This window comes from Fonsecaea erecta (assembly GCF_001651985.1).
Source record: "Fonsecaea erecta strain CBS 125763 chromosome Unknown Scaff7, whole genome shotgun sequence".
Classification (NCBI taxonomy): Eukaryota; Fungi; Ascomycota; class Eurotiomycetes; order Chaetothyriales; family Herpotrichiellaceae; genus Fonsecaea; species Fonsecaea erecta.
The window spans coordinates 241467-265180 of record NW_017387250.1 but is presented as its reverse complement, the minus strand read 5'-3'; the positions used below and the strand labels follow the sequence as shown (position 1 = coordinate 265180).

The following is a 23714-nucleotide window of genomic DNA, read 5'->3' as shown; positions in this document are numbered from 1 at the left end:
GCTCGATTGCTCTCTGTATCCTGCCGCACGCCTGGTTTCTAGCGGATCAGTGGCTCTTCCCTCTTCGCTTTCGGTAGTGTGTTACCCCTAGCCCAGTATTGGTCTTCTCTCCTCGAGTGCACCGACCATTACCATTCAGAGACAGTTGGCTGGGTACGCAGTTATGATCTTGCAGAACGCACAGGGACGGTATATTTTCTTGTCTCGTTCTTCCTGAGATAAACTGCACCAGCTCCCAACAAGCTGTTGTCAGTCCTTTCCACAGGGACAATTGTTGCGACCATACCAATTCCCAGATTCACCTCCCTCTCGAACTTGAGATGGCACATTCTGCGGATAGATGTGAGAAGCTTTCTTAAGTCGCTTCCGCAAGCGTATAAGCCCGTCCAACACAGTGGCACACTCCTTGCAGAGATGATAACCTTTGTCAGGTGACAGAGTCTCGGAGCCATCACGTTCCAGGCACCCATTCCTTTCGCTCATGTTCCGTATGTTCTCCTATCGACAGCATACCCTCGGCTGCTTCGAAGTTGTAGAGCTCCGCTGAAGGATTCCGAGAGCACTCTCGGCAGAGCAGAACCATCGTCCATGATCCCACAGGGAGATGTCGAGTAGGTCGTAGATATCGAGAGCACATCTCGAGTAGACCACAAATCCAGAGCCGCGTTTCCCGTGCGAATCAGCCAGCACTGGCTCAGAAGTTGATCTGTTTTGCAATGACTGTAATACAGCGGTTACTGAGTTACTAGAGAGGCAGTGGATCTCCATCAGCGCCTGCAAGCGCATAAGTCATTCTCCAATATCGGCCAGGGGAAGCCCTCTAACCTTCAGCATGTGGCCAATACATTCGAAAAATTCTAGAGGCCTTTCGTTTGGCGCTGCTTCAAGGTTTGGACCTGGCTTTGGTCGCATGGTCTGATTTTGTTCTGATAAACCACACCTTTTTAAGCTTCTGGCATCTTTGAGTTCTTCCGGTTCACATTCTGTATACCCCCGCTGAGACGATCCTGAAGACGCAAGCTGTGGCATCTTTGGTCGCTCATTCTGGCATCGGACTCGCAGATCCTTGACGCCGAACGGCATCGTGTCGAAGGGCCAGGGTTGAGTGAGCGGATCCCAATCAGGCCATGGCTCGACGTCAGAAATGGTCGCTGCAAGTCCTACCACCCAGCAGGAGTTCTTCCTATCGAAATTTCGGACGAACGATGACAACAAGACAGAGTTGTTGAAGATGACTCGAAGACCAATCCCTTCTAGTTTCTGGGATGTTTCAGGCTCGAAACCCGTGGTCCGGGCTTCAGATGAGGCCAGCCGATCAGAAGTTTTGCCATTCATTTCGACTGAGCCTTGTCGGGCGCCACACTGAAACGATGTGGAGAGATTGCAGACGTGATATGATGGTCCAAGGAGGATGCAGATAGCCCCGAGTTGATTGTGAAATTGTAGATTTCCTAGTCAAAGGAGTCTTTCAATGGGTGAGGACATGCGGCAAGGTGTGATTGACAGAACTGGCGCGAATGTGTCCTATGGAGCAATCGTGAGACCGACGCAGGCACTGAAAGACTGATCGAGGAGAAATTGCTATTGAGCAACGGAGATGGAGATGAGATACAACAGTGAAAACCATCCACTGTGTGTACAGGGCAACAACTTTTACATTGTGAGCGATGATTTTCCATGACTTGTATGTCTCGCTCGGACCACCTTGCGCCTTGCATGAAATCAGGCATAACCCGCTGAATAAGGCGCAGCCGAGCCTGCCTGATCTGAACTGCGCCTCGGCGGGTGGATGTTTGCTTCTATGTGGTGTCAGTCTTTGAGTGTGCACCAAGTGAAAGCAGACACACCATATGGATTGAACCTTGTGCCGAAATCTATTGATCCAGACGTTCCTGCTCGACCGAACTTCATGCCTGATCTAACTGCCCTCTGGCTCTGGGCCGAGTTCATGACTTTGCTCGAGTGATTTCGCTGGCGACGAGACGATCCTGGCACGTGGAGGCGATCTGGAAGCTGAGAACGTGAGACTGTTCCTGTTATAGGGGATTGGTTGATACCCAGACGAGGCTGAGCTGGGAAGGCTGTTCGTTGCAGGGGCGTCCCTGAAGTCGCCACCAGTTTTGCTAAAACAACAGGTCAGCACGAACAGATCGGTGCTTCTCTTTTTTTTTTTTGGCCACGTACGAGTCCAGGATATCCGCAGCCCCTCCGGCGGCAGCATGCCCCTTTGTTCGCTGCCACAGACACTGCTCCCGGACCTCTGATGAGGGTGAAGCTGTTCTAGGCCGTCTTGAACTCGGGCATATCTAGGGATTGACCTTTGCGCCCTCTGAAGAGGCTCTGGTGGACGAAAAGTCTGTTCCGGCTCTACTATTGACTGCATCCTCTCCGTTTGTGGCAGGGAATGTAACGTCTGCCTCACATCGTTATCGGCGAGCTGTTCGACTTGTCCCGGCATGACTTTTCGCTTGAGAGTATCATAAAGTTTCTGGGTCTGCGCTTGTTTCTGGCTTTTTTTGCGATACTGTTCAAGGAGGTGGGCATATTTTTCGTCCATTGACTGTCGATCAGCCTCGATCGCTTCGCAGATGTCAGCTGGCTCTTCTCAGCGCATTCGATTTGTACCACGTACCCTTGTTCTGCGACTCCAAAGCTTGGATTCGAGCATTAGCTTCATGAACGTTCCTCTCAGCTTCTGCATTGAGTTGATGGTACTTCTGCGTTAGGCTTCTGTAATTGCGCTGTTGATACATTCTATCACTCTCATCAGAAGAGCCAACCAGCAGGCAGCGTTCAACGGTACTGTTCCTGAGCATTTTGATGCGTCCAGAAAGAAAGCGCTCGATAAGCACACTCCATGATAGTTGCAGGGTCGAGGCCACAGAGGACGCTGGCCTTGTAATCCTCGGGCGGATCTACCGGCTTAGAGGCTACGTCGTGGCGATTTGGTAGATAGGTTTTGCAGACCGGACAGCGGTTCTGCTCCCGGGGTGCCGTTGTTAGGCCCGTCTTTTCGGCGCAAGGGACGCAGAAGATGTGTCTGCGACATGTTAGATCAACGGTAGGGAATACAATGACCGGGGAAGACGTGCGAGCAGGTTGTGACAATTGCATTCGCCGTGAGAGGAGCCCGACAACTGCCCCCAAGTTGGTTGTTGCAAAGCAGCGGCTGGTCCATGGCTCTGACTTGAAGAGAGTATGACCATTGGCTGAGGATGGGCAGAGGAAAGATTGCAGTGTCCGTGTGTAAACACATGAGTGGGTGGAAGGTCGGCCAATGCCACATCTGGTTCGAGATATATAGACGAGGGGAATGACCGTTGCCCGCACTTGCCTCATGTGCTCGCACAGCACCACCCTTGAGATTCATCAATAAGGATTGACTTGGTTGCATTGTTCGTCAATCATCTGGGCAACGGGGTAACGACCGCCCTCCCACAGAAGCAGGTCCATATCAGCCAAAGAAAAAAGCATTGCCCTGAGCATCCCTTCGCCCCCCCTTAGTGATCTCCTCAAAGTCCTTCCCAGCTTTGAACTCTTTCCATATACTCGCCGGATAGATGTGCTTGTTCCTCTCATACCACCTTCGATCCACCACCTTCGTCAGTGCCGGGTCGTCGTTGTGCCCTTCCAACGCCTCTTGCTTCTTTCCCGGCACCCGTAACAGAGCACTGGTTTCGACGTCCTGTCCAATTGGGCTAGTCTTCCTGATCTCTGCTGTTCCAGAGTACTCGAACAGCAACTTCCCTTCCCTGCTTGGATCGGGTATCTTGTTCGCAATGAAATAGTAGAATTCGTAGTGATGTGGGATAATGACTTCGCCTCTCACGAGCATCAAGTCATCCACGCCCACACGTGCCCATTGTTTTCTCGAGTCCTCCCTGCTCTTCTTCTGCGTGGCACCACTCGGGCCACCACGAGATCCTGAGCCAGAACCGGAGACACCAAGTTCAGCACCCACCTTTCTACATCTCTCCAAGAATAGCCATACATGGTCGCCCTTTTTCACTTTCACGCTCCCGCCTGGGACGTTCGCCCCAGCCTCGTAGAACACAAAGGGGATCTCAATCTCCGTCTCCTTTACACGCTCTTGAATCTCGAGGAATTCCTTCCTAAGCCTTTCTCGCTCTACAGCCTCAGCGGCTAAGGCGGCTTTTGTGATTGCTCGGGGTGGAGGAAGGGTCGAGTTGGGGTTGGGCGTCAATTTGCGGGCAATGGCAGATGGTTCAGGCGACGGTTCGGCCGATGTTCTCAGACTTTGCGCGGGAGGCGTCGAGACAGCGCTGCCGCCATCTGCATCCTCGTCCTCGTCGCCTCCAAAAGATAATAGGCCCTTTGCTGCAGCCTTTTTCTTCTTAAGCTTCTTATTCGGAGGTCCGTCTCGATCGGTCTTTCGTGTCGTCGCCGCACTGTACTTTGCAAATTAGCCCCGCCCTCAGCACTGGGAGAAGCATAAATCCGTAATCGAGATGGAAGCCCACCATGGCAGGAGACGACGATCGTGGGAACGAAAGAAACTAAGCAACTTACCCGTCACTCTCGGGCGTCCTCGTCCTCGAGCCTGCCCCTTCTCTTGCTTCTTTCTCCTTCAACTCCAAGACATCGGCTCTCCTCTTGCGGAAGTCCGCCAGGTTCACCAAGCCGACGGTTTGCGATTTCAGCAGGTCTTCCGCAGTGGCGGACTGCACAGTGAAGGCGCGCGGCGTCGACGTTCCAGAGGGAGGGTTAGACATATTTGCGACCTGGGGAGTGAAAGGGTGAGATGAGAAGTGTTAATAGAGAGAAGAGTTGTGCATGCGCCTCAACTTTCGAGACTACTGGATGTCGGCCAATCGGCTACTAGAAATCTCAGCCTTGCAGGTTCTAGGCATCAGGCTGAAGAACCACTTCTTGTATACCACAAGTTTACGACTCACCGCAGTTTCGTGGGTTGAAATCAGTTCACTGTCGACTTCATATTGACCACCATTGGTACCGGAAATGGATTTACAACTTCAATAAGGCCTTCAAAAACTTTTCCTACTATACAGTAACCATTTGTCCGTCGTTGCTTCGTCAGACTGATCCTGGATCTTCTCTCCCGTGTGTTTCACAGCCAATCGTGTCTGGAGTTGTTTCCAGCTCTTCCAAACCCTGTTCGCGCCAGTCAGACGACAATATACTCGCCCTCGTTGTTCTCCATTCTCATAATAGTCGTAAACCTAAAGCCACTTTCAATACCCGCATCTCCGTTAGGATGCGCGTGCTCGCTCTGGGTCTTTTGGTCGTCATAGTTGCGCCACACCTTTTCCAAAAGCTCCAAGCAGCTCTTGTTATTGAGAAACCCACTGTCCTTCTGTATATCCAGACATCGTTGGCGAATCACCTCACGGTCAACGTCATCCACACACTCGCTGCCGGTAATGAATAACGGCCAGAGGAGGTAGACGTCCGACTTGACGGCTTTGATGTACTTCAGACAGTCTTGCACATAACTGCGAATGGCCGAGTCCGTACTGGGCGCTTGTGGATGGGCTAATCGCTCCGTATATAACAGTGCAGAGTATCTGAATGACTCAGATATATTGCTAAGGTCAACGCGCTGCTCCTCGGTCAGAAACGGCGCTCCAGGGTTCGGGCAGTCGTAGACGGTGGTGTCCAGCTGCCAGGCCAACAGAGCCTGTCGAATTTCCCTCCATTCTCGCCAGAACTGCGTCTTCACATCGGGCTCCGTGACTTTGCTGGAGAACAGTTCCTCGTCCTCGGCCATTCTTACCCAACCATTGCCATCGAATTTGCTGTAGTCAAAATGCAGTGCAGATGGCATCGTGGGCAGTGGTCGAGACACGATAGCGGGAGTTTCTTCGACAGACTTGCCTTGGCTTAACACATTCAGCCTGCCCAATTTAGCAATGATCTTGAAGAGGTTCCCATCACAGCCAGCCAGGTTTTCCAATGCCCATTCCTCGTCGGAGAGGGCGGATACGTCCAAGTGATAGCCCTGAAGTTGTCCTTCACGATCATTGACCGTGGCTGTCATGGCATCAAACCACGTAAACATCCGTGTAAACCATTTCGCCTCTCTCGTGTTCAGACCTGGGTCATTCTTGCGTAAGGCAAGGAGTTTCTTGACACCAGCGAACTGGGTGCGGAACTTCGCAACCCCTGAATCGCAAATGTGGAAGAGACACAGGATAAGGAGAGTGGCCAGAATCGAATCGTCCATCCGTTGTACAGGGTTAGCAAGCTGCATGTTGAGGGATTGGATGGCAATGCCTTTATGCAAGGATTCCTCACGTGCTTGCTCTTGTGGAGTCAACAGTCCCGTCTCATTCCACTCCTCTTTCGTGAGCGTGAGATGGGCCATGGATGACCGCCTCGCAGGATCTGTCTTACCCGTGGATAACCCTGTTTCCCGCCGTTGCCTCAGGTTACTCGCTGCCAATGCGGCTATGGCGTGTTGGAGGGTTTCACTCCTTCCCGCGAGCCGCAGAATTTGTGTTCGATATGGGTTGGAAGGCCCGTCAAAGGCTACGATCACAGGCGAAATGACCTCTGTATAATATTGTATCAGGTACTGCATCCGCGGAGTTGCCCCGATAGTTGTAACGCCTGCAAAAGGCGAGAACGAAAGGCTGTAATCGTGGAGCGACCACCGGGGAAAGGCTACTACAGAATCGTCTTCCACGATGGCACATTCATTTTCAAACGTGGCTCGAGGGACTTCCTCAACCTCTCCATCGGCATCTTCATCGATGTTCTGGGAGTCGGCCGGACCCATGTCTTGCGAGAGAAAAGTGTGATCAATCGTTTCGCTGCGGAAGATGGAGTCATCCTGTCTCTGGTAAATGGGAAACTGCCCGTGATCGGCAAACTGCCCACCAAACGGAGATGCAACTTGAGGTGAGTCAGGATACGGGGGATAGGAAGCCTGTCCATCTGTCGAGGTGTGGTGTAAGACTCGCCCGAAGTATGCTGATTCGGGCGACGGAGGAGAATGAGACATCGGTGACACTCGATCGCTCCCGCTGTATGCAACACTTGGCCGTCTAAGTCCATCACTGGTAGAGGCGCCGTGGACAGCGGGTGGCGCCCAAGACGGAATTGGATATGAAGAGACTCTCGGCGCAATCTTGACGCCGGGAAGTTCAGATGGTGGGCTCCATGGACTGGTCGTCGCGATATAGGAAGGTGAAATCGCAGGAGGATGGGACAGAGCAAAGTGGAAGTGTGTGTTGCCGTTAGGTGCAGTTTCCGGGGATCGCACAGCCGGTGAGGGGACGTTGTGAGCTTCTGGGGCAGCATTGAGAATGTGTTGAAGCTGAGGTGGACGGTGCGGAGAGGGTGGCGGCAACTGTCTCTTCTTTGGCCTTGGTGGTGAACCGGGCGTGGAGAGCTTCTGAGTGCCAGCGACGGGCAGTGAAAGGCCACGCAGCTTGCCTCGACTTGCCACTCCATTTCCCCAGGTCAATTGAGTCTTGTAGCCAGCACAATCTTTCCCATCATCCAGGCACCGGGAACAATACGGTCTCCGACGGTCGCAATTGACACTGCGACTTGTACAGGTGAAGCAGTCCACAGCTGCACCAGCAGCAGGTGCGCGTTTCCTCCTCTTTCGTGGGGGGTTTGCGGTATTGTTGTCTCCCGACGCCGGCGCAGCATCCGCTTGTGTGGCGAATTGAGAGCTCGACATAACTATCGCAGCGACCGCAGTCTCGATGGATAAGCTGACAGCTGTGGAACGAGCAGTAGTGAGACGGAGGATGCGAAGACGTCATGCGCAGGCTCGAGGACTTCAATTCAACATCGTTCGAATAGCGGACGAACTTCCCAAGATCCGCATTCCGGGAAATCTATCTATCGGCTAGATCATGAGATGGAGATACGTGCGAGGAGAGGACGTGGAAACACGAACAAACGGAAGGGCTCGTGAGCGCACGGGCTGCCAAACCCCCATAAGGAATAGCTGTGCACCAAGAAAAGATCTACAATGCAGAGAAGGATAACACCGGCATAGAATCATCGAAGGCGTCGGAGGCGTCAGTGGAAGGGGAGAAGGTTGAAGGGACGATAGGAAAACTGGAGGGGGCATGGTGCGGAGCGGGGGCTAGAAGGGACCCGGAGGCCAATCAAGGTGCCTGTGTGTCCTCCCGAGAGGTGCTAAACCCCTCTTAGGGGCCTCCCCGCAGGCCCCTACCGCTTTTGCTGCCGGGCCGGAGAAGCCTGCGCACCCTGCGATAGGCTCTCCAACCAGTGTCTAGGCAGTCGGCAGTTCTTTTTGCTGGTGACCAGAAGGGAAGGACTGCCGGCGGAGCGATAAGATCAACGCACACAAGTCATGATGCCATCTGCAATCCCCGTCGCCTCAGTGTGAGTACGTGTTTATTGATATTTTCAGTCGCTTAGCCCCTGGCACATCGGCTAGGCAGAGGCAACAGAACCGATCCTCAATGGGTGTGACGCTGTTATCTCTCTGAAAACAGTCCTCAGCCACTAATATTAGAGCCTGAAGGGCTCACACAACGAGGCGAGTATTGGTGGAATCTCTCCTAGGCTCGCCCACTGCCCTCTTGCACAAGGCTATATTCCGTGTTTGAAAGTGCCTTTCCCCTCCTCGACCTTAGCGATCAATGTGCATTCCCGTGTTCGCGTGTTTTCAGAGGAGGGAAAAGGAAGGAGTCAGCCATCGTCGAGGACAAACCCCGAACGGAATTCCATCACCTCAGGCCCGTTGTGTGATTTTGAGAGTGCAAAGCTACCAGGACGAGTCACCGATCGTTCTTTCACGATCTATTCCCCCTCTACGAATAGTTCGCCCCGCCGGCTCAGAGGCCCGTCCAGCCCGTGCGCAGCGCGATCCACTACTACGTACACGTATGGAGTTCGAGACGGAGTCTCTCAGACACAGTCCACTTGGTTGTGCGCTATCCGAAGCCAGGATTCGGCTAATATCTTGCACGCAAGACCTAGTATTCGTTGAGAGATGGAATGGAAATCAATTGCGCCGCGTCCCACCTGGCTACGGACCTTAATTCTTCTGGCTGGGTACCTTTATAGAAAAGCAATTGTTGCTAATGGTGTTGGAAGTCGAACAATAAACCATAGCGGCGGCCGTCATTTGAGTACCATTGTTAATTCCTTGGTTTGGTCCTTGAGAGGACTCCAGGGACTACAGCCACAAACATCTCCGGTCAATCTTTCGAAACAATTGGCGTCTGGCTTGTAGACGCCCACCACACGAGTAAGCCTCAACAAGGTCCCCCACCACAGCCTCGAGGTCTCATCAATCCCATGGTCCATGCGCCGTCGGTCCCATCAGGCTGTCAGCGCCGGTGCCAAACGTGGTTCGGCCGGGGCATGAAATTGCCGTCCGGGGTTTGAGTTGGGCCCATGCCCATGTGCAATTCTATTCTTGCAGGGGTGTGCCCGCCATCCAAAGCCTCGTGGATCTTGATTTGCGCTCCGTTGAGCACATTTGTTGTGTGTCCGTTACATCTGTTTGCATACCGTGTTTGGAAATTTGACGTTTCGTACGGTTTGAATGCCATGAGCGAAAACAGCTTGCGCCGCACACTGCCACGTGTGGATAATGGCCAAGGGTATCAGATGTCAAAAGCGGCCCTCGAATTAGATGAATCTGGCTAGTCAGATACGGGTATGGAATCAGAGAAACTCTTGCTCGCACTCGTCTACAGTACATTGCTGTAAGAATTCCTCACGAAACCCCGACCTCCAGATCGAAAAGGTATTGCCAATGGAAGATCCTAGCATCAGCGATCTACATTCAATGTCAAGGCCTCAAACTGATTAGCAAACCCTCCCGTGTATTCACTCCTCTCCTCGGCCATTGTCTTCCTTTCCTGCTCGGCAAGAGGCCTATCACTCGCTCTGGCGGAACTCGGGCTTTGGTCGTCAGGTAACGGTGTGTGTTTCTTACCTAGCAGGTCCTCAATCTTCCAAGCAATCCTTTCAGCGCCTTGTCGTGCCCCTGCCAGGTTGGCGGCGCCGGGTCCAAGCCTCAAGCCTGCGAGGCCGCCTGTCAAGAACAACGGGATGTCGTCGCGCCACATCAAGTCGCCGCTAAGTACAGGTAAGCCGTTGATAGAGCGAACAGGACATTTCTCCAACATATGCCGCAGACATGGCACTTTCTCGATGTTCGGGGCTGCCCCCGTAGCATATATGATGTGATCGATACACAGGGAGCCATTCTCTGATCCTGGCGACAAGGTGACGGACCATGTCCGGCTTCCGACACACCACTTCCCCTCTTCGATCTGAGTGTGGGTCAAGATAACCAGTCGATCATTCAAGACGTGTCTTTTGAGTATCCTGTCAAACTTCGGTGTTATGCTGCCTCCGTTTCGGGCTTGTTTCAGCAGCTCAAAGCGTTCTATCGGAAAATCAGTGACAGATCATCCCCTTTCGACATCAACATACCCTGATCGCTATCTGCCGACCAGAACACTGCCATTTGCTGGTTGCGCACCTTCGACACCCATTCAAGGTCGACATCGAAATGCTTCAACTTGTAATCTCCCCTGACTAGCAGCCACACCTTGGTTACGCCACGACGAATGATTAGATCGGCAATTTGAGCGCTCGTCAGTCCACCCCCGACCACCACGACCGAGGTTGGCAGTCCTTGGTTGATTTTCAGCAGGACATGCTCCGGAAGGCAGTGCTCACCTGCAGGGTCGAAGCAGTGACACACGCTGCCCAGCTCCCCGTTCAGCTGGAGATGATTGTCCATAGGAATGCAAGGCCTGCTTCCAGGACCGACCGCGAGAACAACGCTTCGGGAGAAAATCGCCCCCTGGTCGGTGGTCAAGGTAAATCCATCCGCACCGGTCAACCCACCCAAGTCTCCATACTCGACATTTTCGACTTTTGCTCGTACGACCAGGTTTCGAAGGTCATAACGGTCCACGATGTCACTGCAGAAGTCATGGAAGAGCGCAGCCGAAGGCGTGAAGTAATCTATCCGGTCACGATCATCGATCCGGAGGTGCTGTGCAACCCTTCTTGAAACCTTGTCAGCGACCCGAAACAAACCGTTGTCTCTCCCACATGGGCCTCTTTTCGTCACTCACTTCTGACGCTTCTTCTTGACACGATGCTTGCTGATCTCTTTGCCGGCCACGTTCGGGATCTCCTGTAACTCGGCCGTGCGACCGTGGAGGTGCGAGAAGGCCAGAAGGGAATCTCTGTCTCTGGGGTCCGGATGGAAGAACAGCGGACTGCGCAGATGCTCAATCTGCAGCCTGCGGAATCGCTCGTGCCATGCGGCCATCCACTGGTCCGAGAGAGCATCCAGCACGATGATCGATCTGGCTGTGGCAGAAGCAGAGGGAGATGTGTCGCTCCTCTTCCAGCCAGAATTGGCGGCGGTGGCCGCCTTTCGCTGGCATTTTTGTTCGTTCTCAATCGTCTCGCGCCGGTTGAACCTCCGCCAATATCTGGCGTGCTCGTCGTCGGTGAAGAGGGCAGACGGGGTGCCTTCTCGTAACCGAGCTGCCACGGCCAGCCCGCAAGGGCCGGCGCCAATGATGGCGACATCGTACACCATCTTCACACTGAGCTCTGTAAATCCACAATGTCGGAGAAGCCCACACAGGAAATCTCATCTGGGAAGCAGAGTCAAAAGAGACAGGTTGAAGATAGTCACGGGCCTGGTCCGGCCGACGAAGTCCATTACTGACTGGGCTTTAAGGTCCTCGAATTTAAATGGAGCGTCCGAGCGAGTCAAGATAAAAAACGAGGACCAGAGAACCTCTCCCTACACTCCAGACACCATGGTGCGACTCATTCCTCTTGTGTCGGTAACTGAGGGGACTACAACGGCCACGCATCCTGTGCAACAATCGTTATACATTCGCAACTCGACGAAAGCAATAGATATCTCCACAGGACTGTTTCTCGTAGGAGGAATGAGGACAGAACCACTTCCCGTTACCTTCTGAATAAAAAATTCGTAATATAAGATTGTCAACCCGACATTTCAACTTCGGGACCAGGCTGCAGTCCAGCCTGGGTGTGAACGCGGGTGTATTCTACTTCAACCCGCAGCCGCAGGCTTTCTCGCGGTAATGAGATGGGCGACCCAGTCCCACTTGATCTCCCCTGAAGGATACTTCTCTGCCACGTACTTGACCAACGTCTCCTTTGCTCGCTCGCCGTGCGCCTCAGCTTGAGCTGGGGTCCAGCACTTATCAATAATATTCCCCAGGGTCATGGGGACGGTAGTCATGAACTCCTCCATGCCATCCAAGACCCCCGTTCTCGGCACCGTCTTGATCTGGATGTCCTCGAACCCGAAGTCCTGGAGCGTCGTTGTGATCCACGACGGGTCGCTCCAGTCGCTGTCTGGACTGAACGCTTCCAGGAGCTCCTTTGCATCCGGTCCGCGAGGTAGAGACGGGTCGCTGGCCAGTGCAGCGCGGACGTCGGGAAGCCAGCCGCCGTCACCCCAGGTGGACATGGCCGCGAGCCCTCCAGGTCGCAACATGCGATGTATCTCACGAAGGGCCGCTCGCCAGTTGGAAAAGACCATTGGCCCGAAGCCGAGAAAGACGTGGGTGAAGTGTGAAGAAGGTAGCTTGGTGTCTGTGGCATCTGCCTGGAGTGTTCGGAGAGCTTGCAGCTTCCTCCCGTCTTTTTGAAGACGTCGCTCGGCGTATTCAAGTGACGGCTTAGCTATGTCCAGCAGCGTGAGGTCGGTCATCGCCCTGGTTTCTTCGTCAAGCATGTGAAGAAGTCGCGAGGCAATTGCCCCCGTTCCACAGGCTTCGTCGAGAACGACAAGTTCCGCAAAATTCTTGCTGTCACTGGCTGTCGCGAGCTGATCCATTTTTGCGTGCTGCAGTAACAAACCCCCGTATTCGCCCGTGATCTTCTCTCCGACGCGGGCCAGTTTCTCCACGAACTGAGGGTCCATGACTGTTGGTACCGGTATCCTCGTACCTTCACGCTGTAACAGGTGCGGATAACGAATGGTGTGAAGTGAGAGAGGGAAGGAAAGAATCAGTGAACTCGTGGGTTGCTGGGTCTTATCTAGGGAATGTGCTTGAAATTACCCCGGTTTCCCTGTCAGCTCAATGTTTGCATCACGATTACCTATATTCAGATAGATTTCCAAGAACCCGATCAGAGTACCTTTCTGTCTGTCTGTTGAAGGGCAGTTGTGTGGGCGATCAGCTCAACAGCAGGAGATATTGAGGACATTGAGTAGTCCCAATTCTTGAGCGCTACCAGGGGGCTGAATGGCCTGCTCATTGTTTCCAGCCAACGGAGTCGGGTGAGAGAAATTGAGGACCTTAAGCATGCGGGAAGTAACTGATGCGCGCGCGCACAGTCAAACAAGGGCCAATACTGACTTGGGACATTTATTGACCTCGCGCCCAGACAGTTTTCTTTCAGTGAACCTTTCTTTCCATGAGGCTCTGCCCCTGCATCCTCCCCAAGACGCTCACTGAGGCTTCAAGGCGCCCATTTCCCGACCAAGCATAAAGCGGCATGGTCTGGGCTAGCTGCAGCGAAATCCGAGCCATTTTTACTCAACCTTGCTGGTGAAGTCATCGATTTTCGGGGCTGCATCGAGTCTGCATCGATCCTGCGCGAATTGCAGACCAGATTGCAACTTGCAAAGTTATTCTGCTACCCAACATAGCCCTGGGCGCGTGAGGCCGTCGCAATCTCGAGGCGTTACAAGACTCAGAACCTTCTAGGTTTCTTAGAAAGGCTCCGCCATGTCGGTTGCAAGTGGTTGTTTGATATCAAAACAGTCATAAAATGCGTCAGAGACTCAGGACGCCCAGTTGATACCCAAAATGGGTGCAGCTAGCGGATCGGGGCGATGCTGGCTTTTTGGACCCGAACCCACGCGAGGTTGCGTGGTTGCCTCATTCCCAACGTGAACGGATCAATGGGAAGTCTGCCGACTTGCTCACATGCAGCATGAAGCAGATGGGAATGAGGCGGTCAGAAAGCCGGCACTGGAGTGGTGGAAGAGGATGAAAGTGATGCCCGATGCCAGCGCCAAGGCTAACGTGAAGCTGGCATGCGCTGGCACTTGCTCCTTCGCTCAGTCCACTTACCTGCGACCACCATGGCCACGGCCAGCAGAAGCGTTCCAAGGTATGGTAATATTCAGAACTGCTGCAATACCGAAGATACAGAACCTATCGAAAAGAACCAGCATCAACAAGCCCGACTGGGCCTGCAGAGAAGCCCTCCAGGCACTTCCGGTGCCCGGAGAGCGTGCCGCCATGCAAGCTCAAGAGAGTGCACACGGATCGATGGACGATTGCTCGAGGTCAGGTATTGTGGCAAGCCGGACAGATGTCGTCTCTGGTGGATTCGAGCTCATTTTACTTCATGCGAGTTGCCGCACCACCGGGACAGACAGACTCGACAGCAGGTCACCTTCCCAACTCCCTTTGCCGCGGGTCTTCATTGGAAGGACGACTGCAGGACGGGATCCGAGGGGGATGTGCACAGACACACGGGTCACGTTTGTTTGTGTCATGTCAGCTTCTCGACAAGAACCTTTGCGAGCCAATCGAAGTCTCCAAGATGCAGATGATCTTAACCTTTTGTGCTTTATGGAGGTATACGATTAGAGCACCCCAGGAAAGACATTGGATGGGAGCACATGTTGGTCTGTCCTCGGAAAGGATCAACTTTGGCTTTTCAGCTTCATACGTAGCACAACGAAGCCAGGAGGCAATCCACGGCCCGACGAGGCCTGACAAGGCTTGATCGTGCATGATCCCAGAGCGATTGGACCTGATCGCCCTGAATTTCAGCTGGGCTCGACCAACTGACGAAGAATAGCGTCTCATCAAAAGAACCGTTGGCTGGCAGGGTGGCAGGATCGTCAATTGACAGGGCAATTTTAGTCAAGAATTGGACTGGGAAAGGGAGACGAAAAGCCTATTCGTGACATCTTTGATAGGGATCGATTCTGTTGGTTCGCAAACCAGCTTGACGGGGAGAGCTGAACATAGCCGAATGACCCGCATCTGTTTCGAGGGAATCCAGACTGATAATCCCAGCGTAACACTTGACACAAACTTGACCGTGTCCATTGACCCCAATCCACCGTTGATAGTACTCACAGCCACCAAGAATTTGTCGAGTTCGAGTATGTAATTACTCGGATGATGCGCGATCACGGAGAGTGGTGGAGAGGGGCCATTGAAGGCGTCACCAGGAAGAGGCATAATGAACAACGGCGATGAGGGGTTGTTTTGATGATGATACTATTTATGAAGAATCGGGCAAGGGCACGGTCGCAAGAAATAGCAGATTCCGGTATAGCGATGGGCAAAGATCGCAGTCTATGTCGTGCATTGGGCTCAAGGGGATGAATTGCGATGACGGACAGTCAGTCAGCTTACACTGCATGGAAGCGGCGCAGTCCCCGTGACTCCCTTTCGGGGGTCCGTGATGATGTCGGAGGGTGCCCAGAACTGGTCGGAGCGTCAGTAAAGGGAGGGGGTTCCAGGCATGTCTAGCCCCTCCCGAGGGCTTCCAGAATGAAAAAGCGCGCGTACACGGGCTTAAGCCGCTCGCTCTTAAGGATTACAGGAGGCTGTGAAACTCGCAACCTCCGAACACGGTAGGTGTTGTTTACCCAGGTGCTGAGGGGTTTTGGGCATAGGGATCATTAACCATCATCGTTCCCTGGAAGCCCGTGCGACCACGATCAGGTAAGCCAGCGCCGACTTGGAGGGTGAAGCCACGGGCGCCGCCTCATACGTCCTTAAAGGCGCGGCATCAACCAGAACTCGGAGTCACCATCTTCCGCTCTGAACTCAACCCAACTTGTTTCTTTCTTCCAAATCAAACATTTTTCTCGCCACTGTCGTTGCCGGCGCTTCCATCATCTCTCTCGTTAATCAGCAACAAAAGAAGCAACAGAAGGGTCAGGAACCCCCGAATTGGTTAGACTTTTGTCAGGACTGCGCCGTCACAGTGTGATTGTCCATTCATTGCCCTCAACCACCTCCTCAATTCAGCTCACCTCGTCCAAGTACAAGTACTGGCACGCCTTCTTTTCGCCTCTTTCTTCTCACATCCACCGTCTTCGTCTCGTATCAGTATTTACGGTATAATACCTGTACCGACACGCCGCCTCCCCTCCCAAGACCTCCAAGTGGACATCGCTGGGCGCCCCTCTAGATCCTCTTGCTCTTTTCCGCCTTTCCTCTCGTCCTCCCCCCCTCTCGCCAGGGGCTTCCTTCGCATCGCGCTAGACGGGCCTCAACCCTTGATCCCTGCAACACGAGCCATCAGAAAAGTTGGGTTCACAGCACGCCCAGGCAAGAGCATGGACCAGCCTTAGTGTGGAAAAGCCGTCAAGCCATCAAGCCATCCGCCGCATCCACCTTGCAATCCTTCTTTGTCACTTCGACCCCTTCGATACCATCGAACCTAAAAGGACATCCACTCACACTTGGGCCATCGACTTCTCTTCTCCCAAAAAATCCATTTTAACGTTAATTGCCCCCCCTGATTTCCCTGCGCTGCTATCAATTTCCCTTTCAACCACGATCTTTTCAATCCTTCTCCCACGCGGCTTATTGGCCATTTCTGAGCTTTCTGGCTCCAGTTGGTCCCATTCCCTTCTACCAGCTTCGACCCCAGTCTAAGACCGAAGCGGCAAAGGCACAGCCGCCTTTACCAGCATCAAACGCGCGGACACGGATTCCCAGGTTCCAACGAGGACAGCCTTCTCGTTCTTCGACCCCCCCAAGACCCATCAATCGACCCTGGTGCCCGCTGTCGACTCATCGTGGGAAAGTCGACTCACACCGGCTGCTTTGCTCCGGACCCCCTAGTCAGAATCCACACAAAACCTTGGGGCCTGGTCAACCACCTCGAGGAAAACCAACATATACGGAGGCCTCGCACCAGATTTCACCAGCCTTCGAGTTTTTTTTCTCCTTCCTCACTGCAACCACCTTTCCGCGTCATCGCAGAGCCTGCTCACTCGCAGCAAACCAAGCTTAGCCCACTTTGACTGTCCCAAATTGAGTCGCCTGACTCAATTCAGACTTGACCCAGCCACCGCGTTCGAGGCCAACCACGCTATGATATTCAGCCAGTCCAACATCTTCCGGACACACCTTTTCTCTCGACAACACATTACACGACCCGAGCAGTCAGACATAGACCCAGATCGGGGGGAAGATTGTTGCGGACAGGGGCAGGAGTGAGGAGAGAGCGAGAGTTGAAAACGCCCCGCTCCGAGAGCAAAGTCTTTGACCATCAGGATCAAAATGAGTTACCACTACGGCGTTCCGCCGTCCCATTACACCAAATACTACGGAAACTCGTCGCCGTACAGCAGCGCCGAGTACGTCCACTACGCCCCCCAGTACGATTCAACACCCAAGAAACACGCGCGAAGGACCAGCTACACGCCCTCCCCTCGAGTGGGAGGCTGGTATTCGCCTGCGGGCTCACCACCACCCCACCACGACCCCAACGTCCAGTATTCTGCACCGCGGGATGATATCTATGTGAGTGAGGCAAGGGGCAAGGCCCGCAACTATGAGAGCTACAGCACATTTCCTGGCTCAAGATATCATACCCGTTCATCATCGCGCAAGCAGAATCAGCCCATCTTTGTCTACGACGATGACGCTGAATATGCACGAGTGCAGGCAAACTACGTCTACCGAGAACCAAAATCCAAGCCCAAGCACGCGAAGAAGCCAAGCACTGACACCTACTTTTACTATGGGCAGGAGCAGATTATTGACGAACAGCCAAAGCGTTCGAGGGCGCGACGGGCCTCAACCACCTCGAAGCCCACCCCCAAGTCCAAACCCAAACCGACACCGCAGGCAACCGAGGAGGACGCCATCCGCGCCGGCATCCCCGCAGGCTACTCTATCAAGCATTGGGATCCTACCGAGCTGCCCATCATCTTGCTGGGCAGCGTCTTCGATGCCAACTCGCTTGGCAAATGGATCTACGATTGGACAGTCTTCCACCACGGTGCCTCTACCCCCATCGCCGATATCGCCGGCGAGCTCTGGCTCCTCCTCATCAAATTGGCGGGTAAGATGAAGCGAGCCGAAGAATGTATAGACCGGATCCGCAACCTGGAGAAACAGGAAACCGTCGAGGATTTCATCATCAGTGGCAAACGCCTTTGGGAGAAGTTCAAGGCACTCCTTAAGGATTGCGAACACTTCATGCTCAAGGCCGCCAAACGTGAAGGCTCCAAGACTATGGGCAAGAAGGCAGGCACCGAGTTTGTCGACTCCATCTTCGGTCGCGATCGCCACCTCGAGGCAACAGAGAAGATCATGAACCAGATTCGTCTCTGGAACATGCGCTTCGATGTCAACTGCGAGGAGACGTTGCGCAGACCATCGGTTGCCTAAAGGAGGGACAAATACGAGTACAATCATCGGTGGCAAACATTCTCGACTCACTCCGCCACACTACAAATATCGCCACATACACGAACCAACCAATCATCCAACTATCAACACGACTCACCATCTCTACTACTTCCATCTCCAAGTCATGGCCTCTGTGAGGTCGTTGACGCTAATAGGTTAGGCAACCTGTAACAACATTCATCACTGGAGCATTGCACTGGAGGGCTTTCACTATGAGTCATTCCTTTTTCGCGCCCCGACCCCGGGCGCAAATGTACACTCGTTGGAGTTTTCTTTCAAGGGATACCAAAAGTTCTATCATGAAGCCATGATGGACGAAAACATGACCACAGAATGACTCTGATCCCTGTATCAACATGTCACGGACGAGGCAGTCTAGGTTTTGTTGGCGTACTTCCTGTTTTATTGGCACAGAGATACCCCCTCATGTACGGCTCATCAGCTTTGGTTATCGGTCTACTATTCACCATATTGCAGCGTATACCAGGAGTTTGGGAACATCCGGGGCCTGATCGTTAGGCTTTTCAATGTTTGGCAGAGAAGCCACGTGGCCCCCAGGATCAACATTGCTGAAGGGAGTTTGCCGGAATTGGCGTTATGGGATTAGGGACTATGGGTCATTTTTACAATCACAAAGGAGGATATTACTACAAGGACTCACGGGCCCTTGGAAGATTATGGACTCAGCAGATACATTAGGGATTTGGTTTAATCACAGGCTTCTGTAATAATATCATTTGATTTGAGGGTTTTGAATAATTTCGGTTGGATTGATCTATCTTTTCTTGCACTTGGCTTGAATGCAATCAATATGTCTCTTGGGAAAGTTCCTGACTCTGGTCCGATCCTGAGCAGGAGACAGAGACCGAGGTAGGGTGGACAGACTGAAGGCGAGCCAGTCTGCGACTCAATGCACCCAGTTACCCCCCGTCCGTCGATTTTACTCAGCATCGCAGTGCACCATCGCACTCCCACGCATGCACGGTGTGTCAGTCACGCGGGGTAGACCGGCTTACGAGAAGCCAGCTGAACGTCTTGTTGCTAACGATGGCGGCACGTCATGTTATGCACCATGTAAGTATGTGTATGAATGTATGTTAGGAGGGTTTCTGGTCATCAGATCCTGCTCCTGCGCCGGGATTATCGTCATCAGTAGTAGTAGTAGTATCATCATCATCAGCATCATCATCCTCATCCTCATAATCATTCATGTAATCAATGTCATTGTAGGAAGTGCTTTGCTGGCTGCCACTGCTAGTCCTGTCTCCTAATACCGAGTACTGTGCTTGGGCCACCTGGGGCGGCTGCATGCTTGAATTGCGTCACGGGCCAAAGACACATGCGGAGACCAAAGTCCTCGGTATCTACATACGAGGATATGCTGTACATTTAGAAATGAAGACAAGCGATGTAGAGACACCGTCCCAGATGGACACAGTTGTGCCCCATACCTCCAACAACAACAAAATCAACACAGTGCACATTCTGTCCGTACTCTGTTCCGTCCCGGGTATACCTGACCCTACTTAACTACCTACCTACCTACGACTACAAACATACATACCTCAAGGTAGAGTTTCCTAGCTACGGGGCACTCGTGGGTGGGGGTGTCATTACTGGCGTAGCTTTTCACGATTGAGTTACGGGTTATGCGTGCTCCGAACCTGCTCCGTGCCTACCGTAGTAGGGGCCAGAAAGCCGCAGGGCATGTGAGAGTGAGTTCAGCCCGGTTCAGCTCTCGACTCCCTGGGTTTGCCTTCAGCTCAGCACAGTCCCAGCCCAGGCCAGCCAGCCAGCCAGCCAGCCAGCTAGCCAACCCGTTGAATTCAGTTCAGTGTTCGGAAGGCGGAGTGTGTACCGTAGGTGGAGGGGGCATGGTGGCGATCGGAAGGAGGAGACAAGAAGTACGGAGTGTGCTATATTGTCGACAGACAAAACAACATCAGGGAAAGGCAAGAGAGGACAAACCTTGAGCGTAAACTGTTCAGTCTTGATCAGCTCCTCTCCATCGCCTATCCATCGCCCATCACTTATCCCGATCACCATCACAATTAATGGCCCCCATACCTCCCGAGGCGGGCGCGCCGTTCGCGCCGTATCCGCATTTCGCCCAAAAGTGTAAAGAACCAAAAAACAACAAAGTGCGCGCATATCCCCCCCCCCACACACAAACACACACACACACACACACACGGACACGGAACTATGTACTGGCCTCAAGAGAAATAATGCCTCACGGTTCAGGCAGCCAGGCAGACAGACGCCTTCTATCCCAACTAGCTAGCTGGCTGGCTGGGGAAAGGCCAAGTAACAAGGATCGACAGAGTCCGTACTGCGTAGTGTGTGTGCATGTGTGTAACGACGTACTCGGGTTAAGGTGTCAGGTTCAGCAACAGAGAGGGGGCGGCACAGTAGAGTGATAGGAATAATAATCGGGTCCCCTTGAGTGACGGCGCACACGATGGACATACATCCTCAATAGTGTACGTGTAGATATACACGGCACATAGATAAGAGGGGACAAGCAGCAAGGGGAAGTTACAGTAAATAGGTACCTACCTCGTATCAACATGGCGGGTGTGGTGCAGGGTGTATGGGATAGTTCGTTGTCACTTGTAAAGTCAAATACAAAATACCAGCCATACACCACCACCACCACCACCACTGCTGCTGCTGGGGTAGATAACTTTAGAGGAAGCTTCATGGCTGGCTGGACTCAGGGCGGCAAAAGACCTCATGAGAAACCAAAGATAGTCAGCGACCCGAGAGGAAGAGTGTGTGGTGTGTTGAGCACACACGGCGTCCAACTATTACTCTACTCGTCGTACTCGGTTCCTCCATGGGGGTACGGGTGAAAGAAAGAAAGACAGAAAGAAGGAAGAGAAACATCTCATCCGGGCGCTTACAAGCAGCGAGGCCCCCCTCTAGGTATCGGTTCTCAGTCTTTCAGCCATACCCGTACAGACTACAGAGCGAGTACCGAGTAGTGTGTAACTACTGGGTCCATGTTTAGCATCACGGTTGAAAAAGGTATGGAAGCAATGCATGTAATTAAGTGTGTATCCCCCTTACCGAGTGAGTGCCCGTACAAGAAATTCGTCAGGACTCTAGTTTTCCTAGTCCCCCAATCGTTAACCCGAGCCAGCCAGCCAGACAGGAATAGGAAAGCCATGCAGGGTGAGCAGTTTTTTCATACCCTTGCTTACATGCAGTCCGTCGTCAGCGGCTGCAAGTCAGGAAGTGAGGGGGACGCGAGGACGGCTGATTGGGGCGTTTTCCAGCCACGCACCCACCACCGTCGTGTTCGTTGGCTCGCTTGCAGAAAAAGGTCTGAGCGCCCCGAGTGGTGGATAAGGGCTTGCGCAAGGGAGAGAAAAAGGACATGGGATGAAGGAAGAGGAGGAGGGGGAAGCACATGGACCGCAGTCGTCCCGCTCGGAGTTGCATCGACTTTGCATGTCAGGATCAATCAGATCTTAGCATCGGGTCCGTCGGGGAGTCCACTGGTCAACCTGCCTAAGGCAATGCCGCGGCTGTACGTTACGAGCCAGGTGATCGAACCCGCTGGATGCCGCGTGACGTGGGTGACATGGTGATATCGCTGGCGATGTGCCGGATAAGAGAGGGAGAGGGAGGGTAAGAGGGCAGGTTTGGTGGTTGATGGTCACTATTGCTGCATCACCTGCACCTGTGACATCCTCCATCCACCTCCAACACAGCACGGCACGGCACCTGCTGGATGGAAGGGATGGTGCCCCCGACTTAGGCTTGTGTGACCCTGCGCTCCCAGTACCCTTCCAGCGACATGCATGAACTACTGATCATGGCTGGCTCGGCTCCAATCGTGGTGGTGAGTGTGATAGTTGCCCATGGTCCATTGCCAACCACACGCCTTGTTGATATGGCGTCGCAAGCAAAAGGCAACCTTGAGTTATACGTGCGCGCTGGATATAGATCACAAGTAGACATCGTTAGTTCGTTGTAGAGAACCATAAAGCCCGAATGGTGTGTATGGCAGCATATCAGGCCCGCCTGGAAGGGGGCTGGGATAGCATTGTCGTCCAACTTGATTGGTGCCTTTCGCGCCACGCACAATTCAGGGCGTTTGTGGCAGAGACCAGATGGGCACACCACGAGATGGTGAAACAGCGCCGCGTATGTATGTATGTATGAATGAATGTATGAGAGGCGTCGTCGTGCCCTTGCCGCCTGAAGTCGCAGCATGTGCTTCAGCCTCTGGACTGGGCTGTTCGTAAAATCCTGTTGCCTTGGATAGACTCGAGATATCGACCTCTCTATCACTAGACTGGACGAAATATTGGCCAATCGCTTCCAGGAATCCACGTGCAGCCTTGGTCTGGACTCTGTCTGGCACACTTGCGCCGGGCAAGAAAAGAGAGGCGATGTTACCCGCTTGGGATAATACCTTGAAACTTGAAACAAACGCCCCCTGAAGCTAATGGTCGCCTTGCATCTAACGGGGAAACATGTCGCCCCCTCCCCTTTCGACAAGCTGCTATCGACTCGTATCATGACTGCGTAGAAAGGCGGCTCTTCTGCAATCCCTGCAACTTCTTTGAGCCCGTTCTTGCTAGGCTACTGTACCGTGCGTGGTCGGTAGGCTGCAGCACTCTGCGGCCTGCAGCCGGACTGCGACCCGTGCTTGATTTGATGTCTCTCTCTCCTACCTTTTGGAACTTTCGCACTTTTGCCGCTCCTCTGTTTTCAACCAGTTGTAAAACTGTCGGAACGGTCGTGGTTTCACATGTGCGGAAAACCTGAAAATCTGGAGGGGATCATGCACCCTGCCGCCTGGCACACGGGTCTCGCGTTTTTGTCAAACCGGTTCCTTTGACATGTTGCTTGGACCTGCTTCCGCACTGCACCACCCAGTGGTGGCGAAGGGATGCAAGGCTGGCAGCATGCAAGGAATAGGGGAGGGGGTTCCCAGGGTCTTCCCAAGGCCCTTGGACGTCAAAACAAGCGGTTGGCGCACCCCCGGAGACTTCTGCAGGTACGGTAGATGTTAGGGCACGGCGTCCTGGGGGTTTCCGTGCTGCCTACCCATACTTTCCGTGGCCGTTCCCGCTATAGGCCGAACCCTTCACCGCTCTTTTCCCCCTTCGGTCCTGTATGGGTCTGGTAAGGTATTGGTATTCAAAAGGACGTACAGAAACCCCCCGGAAGTTGCTTGGATCAGGAGAAACTTGTCGTCGGATGCACATGTCACTTCCCAAATCGGACGGACACCGCTCACCTCGCAGCTGATACCCTCCGAAGGCACGATCAACGGGAGTAAAGGGGGCAGCACAG

The 23714-nt window shown here is 53.3% G+C and overlaps 6 protein-coding genes across 6 annotated transcripts; 1 reads left to right on the top strand and 5 right to left on the bottom strand.

Annotated features, from left to right (window-relative positions):
- Positions 1-1722: 1722 nt before the first annotated feature.
- Positions 1723-3049, bottom strand: AYL99_07944 (hypothetical protein; the record flags this gene model as incomplete). Its single annotated transcript, XM_018839452.1, has 6 exons — positions 1723-1799; positions 1848-2123; positions 2185-2580; positions 2633-2754; positions 2804-2915; positions 2968-3049. The coding sequence occupies 6 exons, from the start codon at positions 3047-3049 to the stop codon at positions 1723-1725; spliced, it is 1065 nt and encodes a 354-aa protein (XP_018690573.1).
- Positions 3050-3454: 405 nt separating this feature from the next.
- Positions 3455-4733, bottom strand: AYL99_07943 (hypothetical protein; the record flags this gene model as incomplete). Its single annotated transcript, XM_018839451.1, has 2 exons — positions 3455-4409; positions 4531-4733. 2 exons carry the CDS (start codon positions 4731-4733, stop codon positions 3455-3457), a joined length of 1158 nt encoding a protein of 385 aa, XP_018690572.1.
- A 413-nt stretch (positions 4734-5146) lies between these two features.
- AYL99_07942 (hypothetical protein) lies at positions 5147-7672 on the bottom strand (the record flags this gene model as incomplete). Its single annotated transcript, XM_018839450.1, has 1 exon — positions 5147-7672. One exon carries the CDS (start codon positions 7670-7672, stop codon positions 5147-5149), a length of 2526 nt encoding a protein of 841 aa, XP_018690571.1.
- Positions 7673-9749: 2077 nt separating this feature from the next.
- Positions 9750-11548, bottom strand: AYL99_07941 (hypothetical protein; the record flags this gene model as incomplete). Its single annotated transcript, XM_018839449.1, has 3 exons — positions 9750-10372; positions 10420-11003; positions 11073-11548. 3 exons carry the CDS (start codon positions 11546-11548, stop codon positions 9750-9752), a joined length of 1683 nt encoding a protein of 560 aa, XP_018690570.1.
- A 489-nt stretch (positions 11549-12037) lies between these two features.
- Positions 12038-12916, bottom strand: AYL99_07940 (hypothetical protein; the record flags this gene model as incomplete). The annotated part of the gene is made up of 1 exon (XM_018839448.1): positions 12038-12916. One exon carries the CDS (start codon positions 12914-12916, stop codon positions 12038-12040), a length of 879 nt encoding a protein of 292 aa, XP_018690569.1.
- Positions 12917-17264: 4348 nt separating this feature from the next.
- On the top strand, positions 17265-18380 carry AYL99_07939 (hypothetical protein; the record flags this gene model as incomplete). The annotated part of the gene is made up of 1 exon (XM_018839447.1): positions 17265-18380. One exon carries the CDS (start codon positions 17265-17267, stop codon positions 18378-18380), a length of 1116 nt encoding a protein of 371 aa, XP_018690568.1.
- Between the last annotated feature and the right edge of the window lie 5334 nt (positions 18381-23714).